At 36.0% G+C, this 17,151-nt stretch overlaps 1 protein-coding gene across 1 annotated transcript; it reads left to right on the top strand.

Moving 5' to 3' along the window:
• Positions 1-2,927: 2,927 nt before the first annotated feature.
• On the top strand, positions 2,928-16,754 carry LOC104529449 (exportin-T-like). The gene is made up of 11 exons (XM_010173760.1): positions 2,928-3,065; positions 4,921-5,003; positions 6,127-6,183; positions 7,713-7,782; positions 9,011-9,229; positions 9,808-9,992; positions 10,360-10,528; positions 11,852-12,088; positions 12,388-12,426; positions 15,594-15,656; positions 16,626-16,754. Exons 1-11 carry the CDS (start codon positions 3,006-3,008, stop codon positions 16,752-16,754), a joined length of 1,311 nt encoding a protein of 436 aa, XP_010172062.1. The 5' UTR covers positions 2,928-3,005.
• The last annotated feature ends 397 nt before the right edge of the window (positions 16,755-17,151 follow it).

The raw sequence follows: 17,151 nt of genomic DNA, 5'->3' as shown, positions 1-17,151 counted from the left end.
GCTGAAGGGGTTAAGTTCAGCTGGACGCGGTGGGGTGTGAATGCCCGACCACCCGCCCCGGCCGAGCCACGCAGCGGTGTTGGCTCTGCAGCGAGAGGAGGCCGGGCTCTTCCACCGAGTCTGGGGCGGGGGGGCGAGAAGGCCCTCCCGGGGAGCTCCTGGCCAGTAAGGATGTGCCTGAAATGAAGACCTAATATGTCACTTCCAGAAAGAAAAACTTTCTAGTCCAGTTGAAAAGTTTTTGAAGTAGCTATAACTACACAGCTGTTCATTTTAACTGTGTGTTAGGTCAGTGTAGTCTCTAGAACCTAAGAGTCTGCAAATATGTTCAAGATTTGCAGCAAGCAAAATGGATCAAAAAAGAATGTGAAAGGTGATCTTTTATTCTCTTTTGTTATTAGAAAGAAACCTTGAGGGAATTAAAATTAAGTGTGTCACTGGATCCCTGCGTGCTATCACAATCTTGTAAATACCTAAAATGAGTGCTGTAAATGAAGTATTCTTTAATTACTAATTGTTCCCATGGTTAGCGTCTGTAGTTAAGATCCTCTGAATGCTTTCATTATTGGGGCGTACCTGGACCCAAGTTACACACCTCTGACCATGTTAGTATTGTTAAGCTGGGTAATCTTCCCCACTTGAAGTGTGACTACAGCTTTTTTCCTGCTTTCCTATACGAAAGCAGTCTCTGCTACCAGATGAATTTACAGGTATTTAATGTGTGAAAGGGAATAAGCTATCCTGATGAGAGATACAGACACCTGTATAACTTCACTGTTAAGGAACTGCACTTTCCAGATTATAGTAAGATCAGTTTGCTACCCAGCATAGTGTACAGCTTAACTCAAAAAGCATCTCTATGTAAACAAGACAATACTTTCTACATAACTGCTTATTAACTATTAATATTATTCATTATTTTTTATAAATAAAACTTGCTTTAATTACATACTTGATCTTATGGCTGAGTATGCCTGGCAATGGATTTTGCAAACTGTTCAAAAGCAAATTATTCAAAAGCAAAACTCAAACTGCAATTTTAAGTTTAACTGACTGGTAAAATAGATTTGTGGTGGAAAAGCTACCTGCTTAACTGAAACCATATAGCATGAGGAGCTATTTTGTTAGCTTTCTTAAAAGGCTTATTCAAATAGTTGATCTCATTAATTGTCTTCTAAAGTTGGCTTCAATTCAAGCTGAAACTCTTAGAAAGGATACATGGTAGAAGGTGAAATTTAAAATATGCTCATGTAGCATATACAGAATTAGTAGAACTGGTTGGCATTGCTGCTAGCTAAACAAGTGAAGAGAGTACATGTTTGAAACAGGTTATTTTTAATAGCAAAACTTGTCACCCAGGTATAGAAGATGGCTACCTTTAGGGCAGATAATACTGTGATATCAGGAGGGAACTAGGCAAAGAATATGCCTCTGTATATTAAATAGGTTTAGTTATATAACTCTGGACCAGACACTAATTGAAAGATGCTGTAAATAAATAAATTCCAACAGCTTTTTACCTTTATTTTAATCTGGCTGTTTTGGATGTTGATTATGGGGAAAACAAGTTGGGAACACAGAGGGAGAAGATTCAACAGAGCGACTTTAATCCCTAAAGGTTTTGACCTCAACGGGATTGCTCTGTGTGGTAAGGCAGCGCGTGAAGCTTCTTGTGCCACGAGTCATCGCTTTGTTCCAGATTTTCTGGTTTCTATACTGCTGCATCCTGCAGGTTTTTTTTGGTACAAACTCAGTTTTACTTACTAAATTGCTTTTCATTATGCATTTTGTTATAGTGTATTCTGTCATGTGTTTATAGAAATGTCTGTTACCATGTTAAATTTTGGGCTCTCCTTTTCAGTCATGCTTGCTGTCAGTTGTCACTGTGCCACCTTTCTTCCAGTGGGGGAGGGTGAACAGCAGAGACTGCACAAGTCACGCAATACTAAGAAATCAGAAGTTCTACCTATAGGCATGTAGGCAGCTTCAAACCACAGCTCCTTTGTATTTCGTCTCTTCCTCTTGTCTGTCTTCCTTTCCCCTACCTCCTACATGCTTATGTAACAAGCCCTTATTTCAGGCCTAATTAACTATGTTACCAGGCGGGAGGGGGGGGCGGGCTTTGAAGGATAGATGGATTTTTGTCCCCTCTTCTAGCATCCTAGTATTTGACAAAGATTACCTGGAGTTTTTTAATCCACTGTGTTTTACCAGAGCATTGCAGAACAGCCTGTAGAGGCACATCATCTTTAGAACATTTGTCTAGTTTGCTTGTTAATTTTACACTGAATTTTCAAAATAAAAATCATTGCTAGCAAATCAGCACCCATTAGTAGGAACAGAAAACTTGGTTAACGACTCAGTATGATGTATTTTGTGGTTAATTTCTAAGACACTTCTCTTGTGCGCTCTTGCCTTAGAAAAAAGACCTCCTAATGGCTTTGCACCCCTAGAGGAAATACTTCATAAATGGGTTTATGAAGTATCTTAACAATATTAGAGATGAGTAGAGATTTTTTTTTTCCACTTGTGAAGTTTGTGGTGGGGAAAAAAAATACAGCGGTCTATCATTTAAGTAGCAGATTTAGGCTCATGTGGTGTCTTGCTGAAACCTTGTCTGCATGCTTGAAATTTGAGCTTAAGCCTTTCAGATGAATCGTACATGTGCCATTTCTCTAGTAATTAAGATACTAGCTCTCTTCAAAAGAACTGAAATGTACGGACACTTCAAATTTCACTTATTGAATAAGAAGTTTAGTACTATTAAAGGACTTGGAATTCTGATATCTGTATCAGAAGTATGCACATTCCTGTTCTGGTGGAGTTTGTACTATGTGTTTGAGGTTTGTGGGCAAACTTATGTGGTTGTTGCTGTCCTGCTTTTAATTTTTGTTGTTCCACTGAGCAAATAAAATTTCTCTTTATTTGCAGATGATCGTAGTTTCCCCTCTAAAAGAAGTGGGCAAACCAGTCGAGAGTAGGAAACGAAGAGTTCAGCAATAGAGATGGATGAACAAGCCCTTTTAGGGCTGAACCCAAATGCTGATGCGGACTTCAGACAAAGAGTATGTAATTAACTTGCTTATATCATTAATAATTGGGGGTGCTGTTTCAGTGCAAGAGTCTCATATTTTCATGGGCAGTGGGTTGTGGGCTTGCTTGTTTGTTAACCAATACATAAAGCTCATGCTAGCAAGTAGAAAACAAAGTCAGGTTGCATGTAAGCTGAAGGTCTTGTGTTAGCAGTTCTGTGAAATTACATTAACGTGCACAGAATTTATTTTCCTGGCTCTGAATTTTTCAGTCCCTTCAATTCTTTGTTGCTCAGCTCCTTATGTAGGTTTCCATAGAATGAAAAGCAGCCACTGTGAACAGTAGAGTTGCTTACAGTTACCCTTTTAAATCTTAGATGTGTGGGGTTTTTTAATTTGAATGAATACCAACCTTTAGTGCCTTTTAATGAAATATGTGTTTTTAACTGTAGTGAAGCTTATATTAGCATCGAGTAGGGTAAGAAGGTAATCATGGTATCTGGGTAGCAGTTACTTCATAAAAGAGAAGTGCTCTTATGAAAAGGCATTACAATTTATATAACTATGTACTGAGTACATATTTCTGCTAACTGATTGATTAACAAGTTGCTTCAACTGTCTACAAGATAAACTCCAGTAAAATCTTCCAGAAATGAGGATGTTAATACCTTGGGTTTGTGTTCATAAAAAAAATCCTGAGATATATAAGAAAGTTAAAAATGTAGTTTGATGCAGCCTGTTAAATATGTTGGTTCTGGGTATTTGTCCTTTTTGAAACGCTAGATAATAAAGGATTCAGTAGCTAATCTTTAGTGTTCTGTTAATGGACTATCACTGTAAAATTTAAAGCTTATAGATTTCTTGACCTTTTAACTGTGCAGTCTGCATAATTTTGAAATATTTTCTAGTAGAAGGTGACTTGCCCTTTCACTAATGACGTAAGATGTAACAAAAAGGAAATATCAAACAATTTCTAGTAAAACTGTTTGGTATAAGAAAATTACCAATACTATCTACAGGAAGTGAATTCTTGTTTTAAGAACTTATTTCAACTCACTGAATAATTACTTTGGGAAATGACTTTGAATTGAAACAATTATGAACTTATGGAAAAAAAAACAAACCAAAATAAACAAAAAAAAACCAAAAAAACAAACCCACCTTTTTTTTTACCGCTCTTGAAATAAGCATATTCATAGAATTGGAATAATGTTGTTAATCTAACCTCGGTTTCAGAAGTTACTTTACTGTTTTGTATAACAGACCACACTAAATCTTAAAGCAATTAGATCAAGTTAACTGTTGTTAAAAGCTATTTAGAAGTTCTAATAAACAACTTGATTATGTAAAATTTGGTAGTTTTTTCCAGTCTCTGTGGTAGATTCGTAATCTCACAGTTGTCAGGTGATCAGTGTTTGAATGTTTATTGAGCTTGAGGTGTCGAATACATCCAAAGTGGTGCAGCAAAAATAATGAGTTGGTTTCGGTGAAAAATCTCAATCACTTGCTCTTTAGAGTTTGAGGAAGGAATTTTAACTTGGATGTGAACTTCCACCTAAATGGGAAAGCCCTGAGTAACTTCCTCTAGACAATGGTACCTCCAGAGATCCCTTCTAACCTCAACATTTCTGATTCTATGACTTTTATATTCAAGTAACAAAAATCTTTGCAGTGAATGTAAAGTGGAAATCAGTACCTATGCTATTGGGATTTGAACAAACACTTTTGTGTTATGGGAATTAGGGAGCCACATAAATACTTGGATTTATCCAAATACTGTTTGTTTTTTTGAAGCAGAGATGTTTAAATGTGAGTCCAAGTGTGAATGAGATGTCTTGATGTGTGGTTTGTTTACTCTTTTTTTTTAATGAAACTTGGATGTTTGCAGGCACTAGCCTACTTTGAGCAGCTAAAGATATCTCAGGATGCTTGGCAAGTCTGCGCAGAAGCATTAGCTCAGAGTATATACAGGTAATGTAGATAACAATCATTACTTATTTTCATTAGTAATATGTTTCAGTCTGGTTTTAACTCTACAACATAATAGGCTAACTGTAAATTGCTGTAACTTAATATGGTCTTTATACTGGTTTTAGTATCATAGTTGATCTGTGGCTTCTGTATAAAAGTAATATATAAATGAAACTCCATATTAATTTAGTAGTCTAAAGACTGTTGCTTGTTGAAATCCAGGGTAAAAGAGTGAGTTCTAGTACTATCTTTTGGGGAGGAGTGCTGAAAATTTCCTGTTGCGGGACTATAAGCTTTATATGTGGTGATCGCAGCAGCAGTTCCTTGCCCGTATTCTGTGGAGTAGGCCATCCCATTTTTCAAGATGCAGAGAGCTGGGTAGTCACCACTGTTTTTGCACAAAGTTGTTTATTTAGATCTCAAGTACTAGGCTGTTGCTGTATCACAGAATAATTCAGGTTGGAAGGAAACTGCGGGACGTATGTCTTCTGAATAACCATGATTTATAGTGAATGCTTTTTTGTAAATGTTTTATCAAAACTTCTGACTCCAACGGAGTATACAGTAATTAACAAAACCAGACAAGATTTGAAAACAGCATTTTATCATTTTTACCAAAGTACATTATGGTTGTTACAATTTTTAGATAATAAGATAAACTCATGTAGATTATATAGCCTGTGGAATGTCCATTCCTAATCTATACCTCAGTCCTTATGTTTGCTCTTTAAAACACACTGTACAGCTTGTACTTAGTGTACTAATGGCCCCTGAACATATTATTGAAGCCTGACAGATTTTTATGAAGGCAGAGTACAATAGGTATTGTAGTCTTGTATGTTCAATACTGAAATCAAAGCAGAACAAATTGGTGGCTATAGGAAAAAAAGATTATAATATCAAACATAAATATTAGTTTAACAGTTGCCCATTTTTACCAAATCGACTGCTTGAGTATTTTTAATTTTTGCTTTGAAGTAATAGCAGTATCATTTTTATCTGGTCCACAGTAATTCTTGATTTGCCAAAGGGACGACCTGGTTTTACTATTTGAAGAATTTTTTTCTTCCCAGGGAATTGTACCATATTGCTACCAGTAACAGAATTTTCTTTTCTTTTCTAGTGATGATCACATCAAGTTCTTTTGCTTTCAAGTTCTGGAACATCAAATTAAGTTCAAGTGAGTATCTTTCTTGACACCAACCATATACATCCATTTAATTTTCCCTTTTTATTCTGCTTATAAAGAAACTTAAAATAGTATCTGTCATCTCAGTGTGGCTGATGAGATAGCTTTAATCTGGCACAGAGGACCTTCACCTTTTCCTGGGAGAGGAGTAGTTGGGTTTTGAGCAGCTGTTGGGTTTTGAGCAGCATGCTCTACTTAGGTAGTCCAACACCTATGTATGGCCCAACACAGACCAAATTACCAGGCATTGCTTGAAACTTACTTAGCCATTCCTTTCTGGAGATTCAAGCTTTACTCTGTACTCTCACTGATTTTTGCAGAAGAGTCCTGCAAGCAGCAGCCTTGCTTAGTGTGGAGTCCTGGACTTTAGACAAAGCCCCATTCATTCAATAACCATGGCAGAGACATTTCGAGAAAGTAGTCTTTTCACTGTTTTCATAGAATTATAATTTTAGGAAAAAAAACTTTGAAATAATACAAGTTTAATTGCGTGGAACTATATATTTTTCAAACTTTGGGCTCCTTTGGTCACTTGAAAACCATGGCAGAGGTGTCTGCCTCTTGGAATATAATCGTGACTGGTTGCAATACACTGAACATGTGGGTCAGGCTTTAGATAGGAATAAGATGTAGTTTGTGACTGATTTTTCACAATTATATATCAGAGCAAAAATGAAAGACTTAACTTCCTGTAATTTTATTTACCTGATTTTACCTCATTGTCCACCTTCCTCTGCCTATTCCACTCCTGTCATCTTCTTCCTGCAGTGTGCTTTCTCTTGTTTTCCTGCTTCTTATTTTCTTTGAGAGTTTTCAGTGGAGCTGTTTTTTTCTGCTCCTTAATGAACAGTTATTTTTGATACGAACACTGGAAGCACATTCAGCAGTCGCTCTTGTTAGGGGCTGTAGCAAAGCTATAGCTGGCTCTGTTGCAAGGAGAGTGTTCTCAGCTTAGCTAGTCCTGGGAAGGAGCATGTTATATGGGTAGTATTTGAGGTGGGTTGGTTATAATGTAAAGTTTTGCCAAGACTCTATGTATGATGTAAAAGCAGAATTACTTGTTTGCTTTTTTGTTTTGAAATATGTCTGATAATAGAAGTACTGTAGGTCACAACAGTGAAGGACTTGTGGTCACTATCGATGGTCTTCAACATGTAGTAAAGAAGTTTGAGCATATACAGATGCCTCTTCCTTCTCTCCATGGCTTGCGGTCAAATGAGTAATTTTATCAGGGTCCCTGATAGAGCAGCTTTCCTGAAAAATTTCAAGCTCCTGCTCCAATATAGGAGGCAGCAGTGCCTCAAAATGTAATCCATTGACATTGGGAAAAATGTTTTCCTTATTTTTCTGTCTTTGATTCAAAATATGAACGTGCAAATAGTTATGTAAATTCCTTTTGTAGGAACCTATCGTTTACATTAATGTGCAGTGATATGTGCAATATTAAAGAGTTCTGCCTTACTGAATGTTGTGCTTGTCATAAAGCAGTTGTATTTTGATCTCATTATGCTTTGTTTCAGATACTCTGAACTTACTGAAGTCCAGCAGCAGCTAATTAGGGAAACACTCATAACATGGCTGCAAGCACAGGTAAGTACCTCCCTTCACAGCAGTCTTGCATATTAGGCTTATTAGTGGCCTATCATAAGGCACCGAGTGTGGACTAAGTGTATAATCTGTCATTTGAGTTTAAAGATGGCTTCCTGAAGGTACACGGTATCTGAAGGTTAAAGCTTTTAACATGCTAATCTTTATTAGAAATTCTTTAAATCAGATGTTTTAAAGAAGTCTGTGTTTGAACTTACTACTAAATATAGAACTCTTATGTCAGATAACGACTGTGGTTTAATCAGTTGTCTGTGAAATAAGAAATATTAAAAGTTTCACTTTAGAGAGGTATAACCCAGATTCTTGATGTTTCTGAGTGTCTGGAGGAAGAGCAGTAATTCTGTTTTTAAGACCCTGCTGGCCTAGCTCCTGTCTACTTAGAAAACTAGCAGAAGCTTATGAATGAACAGCATCACTATTCTGTTAATATAGAATATTGGCTGCAGTTTCTTGTGGAATTAGTTACTGCAGCTGAACATGCGGTGTCAGTTGGACCCAAGAGTTTGCAATCAGAAGAACCATAAAGTGGGCTGATAAGTCTTTGCCTATACCTGCCACTATCGAGTTATCATTCCACTTCTGCACTGGAAATTAACATAGTTACTTTGTTTGTAGAAAGCTTAACAGTAGGAAATTGAATATAATACAACCTGAAAAAGAACAGATTGTTGTGAAATAGATTAAATTACTTTTAATTTTTCTTTGTGGCAAGCTCTTCCATTTAGGAGGATTTTACAGAAAAGGGGAAGAAGAGAGTGAGATTGATAATGACAGATTTTCAATTTTTTAATTATTTTTTTTTTTTCCCCTTGATGAGCTTAGGTTTAGAAACTTCCTATAGTGTTCTTAAAACTAACATCTAACCTAGGCACAAGCTAGCAACAAGAGGACTGTAATTTTTTTTCTGGAAGTTCTTGTTTACTCCTTTCACCAAACTAACAAATTAACTCTTAGTCTTTAAATAGTACACTTAATGTCTTAGTATTGAATGAAAGGCTTAGGACTGTATCATCTAGAGAGAATGTTCTTCCTGTTTCATTACAGTTTAGCTAAGTCATCTTCAAAATACTTGGAAAGGATGTAAGACTTTTTATGTCTCTCAACCAGAAAGAGAGGTAGTACATTAATCTCTATACAGAGGTCAACAAGCATATGTGATTCTTCTCTAATTCAGTGAGAATATACAAATAAAGTATCTTGTTTCTACCAGATGCTGAATCCCCAGCCCGAGAAGACTTTTATTCGCAACAAAGCAGCACAGGTCTTTGCACTGCTTTTTGTTACTGAATATCTCACAAAATGGCCCAAGTTTTTTTTTGATATTCTATCAGTAGTTGACCTTAATCCACGAGGTGTGGATATGTACCTCAGAATCCTGATGGCTGTTGATGCCGAGTTGGTAGACCGGGATGTTGTTCATACATCAGAGGCAAGTTGTTATTTTGCATTAACATTTGTTTTAAACTTTCAGAAAGTTCTCTTACTTTAATTAGAGCAGAAGTCTTGCAGATATGTTGGTTTTTTCCCCTATGGCAACTCTGTTTTAGAGACATTAGGTGGTTTAGATCCAAAAACCGTACGTTGTTTAATGATTATTATGATTTCATACTTTTTGGCTAATGTATTTTTTCCTTGAAGAGCTAGCAAATGAAAACTAAGGGACTGAGTTAGCCAATTTAATGTTAGACTGACAAATTTTTAGATGTTAATTTCTTCTAGTGCCTGTTTTAAGGAGTCCTAACAGCAAAAAATCCATTTAATGATCTAGTGAACTTTCCCTTTTGTCAGTGTTTGGGCATTGCGGGAGTGAAAAAAAAAAAGGTGAAAACTAGGGTATTTTCATTTTATTTCTTGTGAGAAAAAAAAAAAGTGCTCTTTTTGGTTTCTGATTTGAGTTATTTATCTTGCCAAGACAAGTGGTGTCTGGTAGTGGATAAAAAAATGCTACTGATTTGACAAGATGCTAATCTAGGACAAGAGTGGTTTATCCTTTTTCTGTATTGATAGGAGGCTCGTAGGAACACCTTATTAAAAGATACTATGAGGGAACAGTGCATTCCAAGTTTGGTGGAATCGTGGTACCAAATCTTACAAAACTATCAATATAATAACTCGGAGTTGACATGCCAGTGCCTTGAAGTAGTTGGAGCTTATGTATCCTGGATAGATTTGAACCTGATAGCCAATGAAAGGTAAGGGTTTTTTCATGGAGTATCATTGCAAAAATAACCTTGATAGCATGCTGACTATATTTCCATGAAACAAAATTAAAACTGAGCTTTGAAAAGGGACTTTAATTATATACATACCTTTGTGGGGTTTTTGGCTTTAGTAGAATGATTGACTTTGCAAGCCAAGCTGATATAATGGCCAAAATAGACACTACACAGTTTTCTGGGTTCTTATTAAAATGTATAAAATGCTGGGTTTAGTCAGTACAATACAGACTTTAAAACTGTATTATAAAAAGAAACCATTGGAAACGTGCACACAAATAATATAAAGCTTTTATTAGTTGCTATTGTGTACATATAAAAATAAACTTTTTTTTCTTTGAAGGTTTATAAATATGCTGCTAGGTCACATGTCTGTGGAAGTTCTCCGGGAAGAAGCCTGTGATTGTTTGTTTGAAATTGTAAATAAGGGAATGGACCCAATTGATAAAACAAAATTGGTTGAATCTTTATGTCAAGTATTGCAGTCTGCTGGCCTCTTCAGTATTGATCAGGTTTGTATATTGATTTTTACACTAGCAATGAGTCACAGGTCTCCAGCAGTTCTTAAATAAGCAAATGAACAGAAAGCTATAAAACTAAGTCCACAGATTAGGGAGAATTAGTTGGCTTCTGCATCAAAGCTAAACACTTCTTACACTTTTCTCATACCTTGACAACTTGTTATTAATATTCCTTACTCATTTAAAACGCTGCATTTTGTTTGTCTGCAGCATGAATTTTTCACTTTAGAAGCAAGGTATTATGTGACTTGTCTGTTCCTCTCGGAAAGCATGCTTTAGTTACTGTTAATGCTGCTTCTGTATTTCGGTGCCTTAAATCTTCTCTTCTAAATGATGCTGTGATAGATATTGTAACCAAGGTAGCAGAGTTTTTTAGGATGAGACATTGGATCAGCTGTGCGTAATTAGGTAGGAGAAGAGCTTTCTTAAGGGCATGTGTGCTGTTCTGCATGGCTGCACCATCAGACCTGAAGCTTGAAATGCTTATTTGCAAGTTGTAAAAATATACTTACTAGACAAACATACATTCCCTGACAGTTCTAATGTTTAAGGAACAGCTGTTTGCTACTTGTCATGGAGAAAGAGGAACAAGTCCTTATGAACCTGTAGTCCTTAGACTGCATGGTCATTATCTCTTCATTTTGAACCCTTTGTCAAATTTGTGTTCCTACTAGAATGCAGAAAATGTGCATTCATCAATTCACAAGATGTTCCTCTAAAAATCTTACCTCTGTCTCTCTGAGGCAGACTTGTTACTATTCTGCTTTGGTGCAGTTGTGGCAGAGAGCAAAGCATCTGTTTGGGGTCAGTGGTCTAGGGGTGTTTCTCAGTTCTGATCAATGTATTTCTGCAAAAGCAAGCCATAAATATTTAATATTTACTCACTCTTACAGGCAGTACTGAAAGTTACTTGTTACCAGTATTTCTGAAGTGAGCTACAGCTGTTAATTCTTTGAAGTTTCCCATAAAATGATTTTCCTCTTATACAGACTAAAATTTATGGTAGGAATGTGCTTCTGCTTTTGTTTTGAACCTGCTTCTTGCTGTAAAGTAAAAAGAGAAACAAACTAATCTGAAGATGTGAAGCAAGCTGCTGTTATATAGTGGGGGACAGCAAAATCTGGTATTGCTTTAATCGTTCTCTCCCCATTCCCCGAGGAAAATGAACCAGGCAAATGTACCTTGCATCTAGCAAACATATGTTGGTTTTACTTCTGCATATACATACTAGACACGGATAGTACAGTCTGAAAGCTCATGCAATTTAAACATAAACTTTGCTAGTATTTTTAATCTGATTTTTTTTTTTTGTAGGAAGATGATGTGGATTTTCTGGCCAGATTCTCCAAGCTGGTCAATGGGATGGGGCAAGCATTAATAGCTAGTTGGACTAAACTGATTAAAAATGGTGATATGAAGAGTGCTCAAGACACTCTACAAGCTATTGAAGCAAAAGTGGCCCTAATGTTGCAGCTGCTAATTCATGAAGATGACGACATCTCATCTAATATCATTGGCTTTTGTTATGACTACCTTCACATCTTGAAACAAGTAAATATGTCTGACTTCAAATTAACATAACTTTTTGACATAATTTAGTTTGATTTTTGTGGGAATATATGAATCTCTTATACTCTCTGCAAGCTGACTTGCAAAATAGTTTTCTTGACTAATTAGCATTCACTATCTTTAATGGCTGTGGTCATGCTGTAGCAATTGGGTTAAATCTTGCATTAAGTGGAAAGAAGGCTTGCAGATATTATGGCTGTTAAAGTATACTTGTCTTTTCCTATTAGACAGTAGTAAAGGAGTTACTATACAAAAAATAACACTTGAAATTTATTTTACAGCTTTCTGCGCTTTCAGATCAACAAAAAGCTAATGTGGAGGTAAGTATTCTCTTTTTACTAGAGATTTTTGTTTTCAGGAACACATTGGGTCAGGATTTTTCATTTTGCTGAAACAAATCATGTTTTATTTATATGCCTTAAAAAGTACATGTGACAAAGGGGAAGACTTAAAAGTAAAGACAGGATGTTCCATCTTCTGCTAAGTAACTACAACTGTTTCTTTAAATAGTAAACCTATATTGAATTGTGTATGCAGGTACAAGCTGTTTTAGAGCTGGTGTTTCCAAGCAACCCTTAAGCATATGTTGGTAAGCTCCTATACAGTCTGTACAGTTGAAAGAATGTTCTTAAATCAAGGTAGAAGAAGTTAGGTAGAAGGTTGGATTGGTCTTTCTTTTTTTTCTGAAACTTTGTATTTTTATTAAAACCTCCACCAATTCCAAAGGATTGGAAGAAGTATGGGAAGGTTTGTCATAAAATTCAACCCTTGATAGTATCATAAGTTAAATTTAGGAAAGAAGCTGCAATTCAAACATAACAGTTATACTTATGAGCAGTTATGTGTTAAGTATTACATTACGCTATATATTAAGCTTAAGTTTATATGCTTGAGTTTATACATAAGCTGAAGTTTCTATATAAATTATTAAATTTAATAAATAAGGTTTATGTCCAGTTTTGGAGGTAGTAAACTTGTTTGGTTTTTTCAGCACAGTAATTTTTTTAAATTTCTTTTTCCCTATGACCCTTCTGTACCAGTGTGGATGTACTAATTTAGATGCTGAGTTGGTTAGGTATTTTGTAAGTTCATATAGCTGACAACTGTGATTCTTTTTCCTTTACAAAGAAAACTGAATTCTAACAGGAGAAATTTAATTTGGATAACTCTGATCTAGATTATCTTGATCTGGTTTTGTCTAATGTCTGTTTAAATTGGATGAGGTAACACAATAAGGGAAGTTTGATAACATCACTGAATCTTTTTATTTTTGTTACTAGGTATCTTTTGCTCTTATAACTGCATCAAACCAAATTACTACTGTGGTGCACCTAAGACACTTAAAATTTGAATGTGTCACTGTCCCAAAATCTATTGTTTTGTTAAACTTGCTTTCGTAATAAAGAACTTTGTGTTTTAATTATTTCTCAATTTCACTGAGCATTTCTTGAGGATTTGAGTTCAAACTAAGAAGCAATCATACTGATCTTGCTTCTTTCATCCACTCATAATAAAAAAGTATTTGGAAATAGTCTAAATCTTACTGTTGTCTGTCTTAAGCTTTAAATTGTGTGCTAGCACGAGCATTCCTGAAGTTTTGCACCTGAGAAGTTCTCACTTTCAACTTCTTCATTACCTGAACAGGAAAAAATAGAATCGTGTTAGTTGTGCCTTTGAAGTCTCAAAGCTTTTTCTTATCAGCAGGATCAAATTTTTAATTCTTAAAATGATGGGTGTTTCTGAGCATTTCTGGCTACAAGCATATCACATTAATGTCTTACAGTTATTTTAATTGTTTAATATAATTTACAGAGAAGCAGAGACTTCTCCCAGATGCTGACACTTGGTGTCAATAGGAGGCCTGATCACATTTTTGCTATTTGGCTGTGTTCTTCCTCAAAGTATTAAAAGTCCGTTTCTGCAAGATCATCAAGAATTTTACCTCAGTAATCTAAGTTTAATTCATTAGCCCATTTTAGTGTTAAAGAATTTAAAGTTTTGCACTTAAAATGCAAAATATGTAATCATGATTCATCTGTCAAAATTTTGGTGTTTTTTCTGTTTGTTTGGGATTTTGCGGGGGGGGGGGGGGGGGGGGGGGGGTGTTATGTTTTATTTTTAAAGTTTATCTTGTTCCTTTGTCTAATATTTGTCTGAAGTTTGTGGCTATCCACATTCTGAACCTCCAGTGCTGGAAGAGAATCACAGAACACTAATCAAGTTTTTGCTGATGTGATCAGTATTTTCATTTGCTGTAGTTATAATAAAAGCTGTTGGTTACTGAATTTAACCAATGTAGAGAGGGGGGGTGAAAAACAAAACAAAAAACCTCCTTTTTTTTCCACATGGTAGTAGGCATAGGGATGAGGTGATCTGTAATGCTGATCAAATACCTGTTACAGTTATGAGTCTTTTCCAATATTCAGTTAACCTATTCCTTGTAATAGGTGTATGGATATGTCCTGCCCCATTACTTACTGCTACTTAATTTTCTCTTGGATTTCTGACACTTTATTGTTGTCACAGACATAAAAATGGTCTGCCTCTGATGCAGTTTTATTTATTTGGAATAACTTTGTCTGTTTGGGATATTTAGATTTAATACATGTTTTCATAGGTTCCCCAGAACAAAATGTTAAACTAAAGTGAAAATTAAAGCATAATACATTTTTAAACACTTGTTTTAGCTGACTGTGTGTGTCTGACCAATTTCTGTCCATCCTGGAAATAATGAATGGAATTGAGTACTTCACGTATTTTAAACTTTAAAGGAGAGTTCTGAAAACCTGAACTAGGATATGTTTAGTCATATCAAAGTGATACATTTAGAGTTTGAGACTTCAGCAGAGATGAGATCAAGTCTTTATTCCTATTTTAGGACTTATCAGCAGTCTCTACTAAGGTGAAATTGCACATGAGTGCTTTAACTGATCTAACAGCTTGCTGCTGCTGGACAGAGGTTTTGTTTTTCTTACTCCTGTTGGCTGCTCCAAGCTCTTACTCTTGGATTCTTTGCTGAACCAATTCAGCTTTTTAACCTATCCCGAAAAAAAACCTTTCAAGGATGTTGAGCTATTAGAGAAGTTAATGTTATGGCTAAGCTCACTTGCCTCTTCCAAATAGGATCTTGGACAACCTGTTAAGCTTCCTTTGCCTAGTTTGGTCATCTTAATTGTTGTTTTCACTGTGAACCTAACAGCACAGATTACAAGCAGGACACAAAGACAGATAGTAGTGTCAGAGACAGAGCTCCAAGTCATCTGTGCTGTGTGTCTGGATTGGCATCTGTGTATTGTTCATATATGATTCATCTGTTTCAGTTTGGACTGCTACTTCTGCTAAACTTCTGAAAATAGGAATTCAAATGGGATTTAAAATATTTCTAAACATTTAACGCTTGCTTTGACATTTCCTTTGCTGTAGAACTTTAACTGTTGCTTCTTATCACTTGTCTGCCTCTGTGCTTACAGTTCTGTTTTTATCTTAGGCAATCATGTTGGCTGTTATGAAGAAGTTGACGTATGATGAAGAATATAATTTTGAAAATGAGGTATTGTGTTATATGAATAAACAGACAAATGCAAATTAAACTGCATGCAGTAAAACTTGCTCATGCTTTTTAAATCCATATTTTTCATAGACTATGGATTTGAAGGTAGGAAGCAAAGGTCTAAATTTTTTGCCTGTGTGGAAAGCTTTTTTTTAACCTCTGAGTATGTCTGCATACAACAAAACAACATAGTAAAGGGATAGCCAAGCCAGTTCAGTTAGCAGAGTATTTCTGGCTGCGTTTGCAGATCTGTTCCTAGGCAAATACAGCTGTGCTGTTAGCTAAACAGAGCTGTTGAGCTGGCTTGTTCAGTGTGAGTTTGCATGTTTCTGCATATCGCTTCTGTTTTGCAAAAAGTTTTGAGAAACATTGTGTAATGAAACTCTTTGAGATACTGCTTGACCTACTTCAGATGGTCAAACCTCTGCAAAGATAAGCTAAAGGAGGTGGGAGGTCTTTGATTTCACTTTCCTCCTGTGCTTATATCTCTATCAGCCAGCAATAATGACTGAATACGTTAGACTTACTTTTGCTCCAGGCTGCAGTCTTGAAAAGGTTAACTTAAAGTGTATGCAGGCCATCATAAATGTTTGTCAGTTTAATTTTAAAACTCAGCTAGATGCTGAGAAAAGAACATCTTTGAGGAGTTAACCAATTTACAAGAATTAGGTCAATAAGGCTTTGCCAAGAGCATTTTCTTTCTTGTACTTTTGGCTAGCTTTCAGTTTGGAAAGCTTTTTTAATATGTTTCTGGACCAAATGCAGTGGATCTCAACATATTATAACCAGCCAGAAAAGGAGCCTGCTGTTATGTTGCAAGAGCAGAGGTCGAGCATTATTAAATTCTCTGAGCCTGGTATATTGTTCTTGTATGTACATGTTTTTGTTTTAGGTGTAACTGCCTAAAATGGTTGTGGATGGATTTAAACATGAAAATATGGACTTAACAGACATGTGAATGTTTTGTAGGGTGAAGATGAAGCAATGTTTGTGGAGTACAGAAAGCAGTTGAAACTGTTGCTGGACAGACTTGCTCAGGTCTCACCAGAGTTACTGTTGGCATCTGTCCGCAGAGTTTTCAACACTACACTTCAGTGAGTTGTGTGTTTTAAACTTGCTTACATGATGTCCTTAGCTTTTTTTGCCTTTTGTAACTGTCAGAGTTTGTAATTAACATAAGTGTGATGTAGCAAGGTGAAAACGATAGAATGAGCTTGTTACAACTTCATGATAAATATACTCTTACTTTGAACTGCTCAGGCTGAAATTTCCTAAAACAAATGAGGCTAGTGCCCCGTCAAATAAGTTTTCTTTGCTGTACAATCTTGATTCACCTCCTTTCATGAAGGGGAACGAGGTCTTTTGCAAAACCCCCCATGTGACAAGGTAATGAAAGACACATGCACTCAGAGACGTGGATTACAGTTGCACCAACATATGTCAAGAACCACATGAACTTAGTAAGATGATTCCTGCTCTGAACAGTTAACTGCCT

The sequence above is a fragment of the Antrostomus carolinensis genome, unplaced genomic scaffold (assembly GCF_000700745.2).
Source record: "Antrostomus carolinensis isolate BGI_N321 unplaced genomic scaffold, ASM70074v2 scaffold43298, whole genome shotgun sequence".
In the NCBI taxonomy this organism is placed as follows: domain Eukaryota; kingdom Metazoa; phylum Chordata; class Aves; order Caprimulgiformes; family Caprimulgidae; genus Antrostomus; species Antrostomus carolinensis.
Note: the sequence above shows the minus strand (reverse complement) of the source record. Positions and strands in the feature narration are given on the sequence as shown.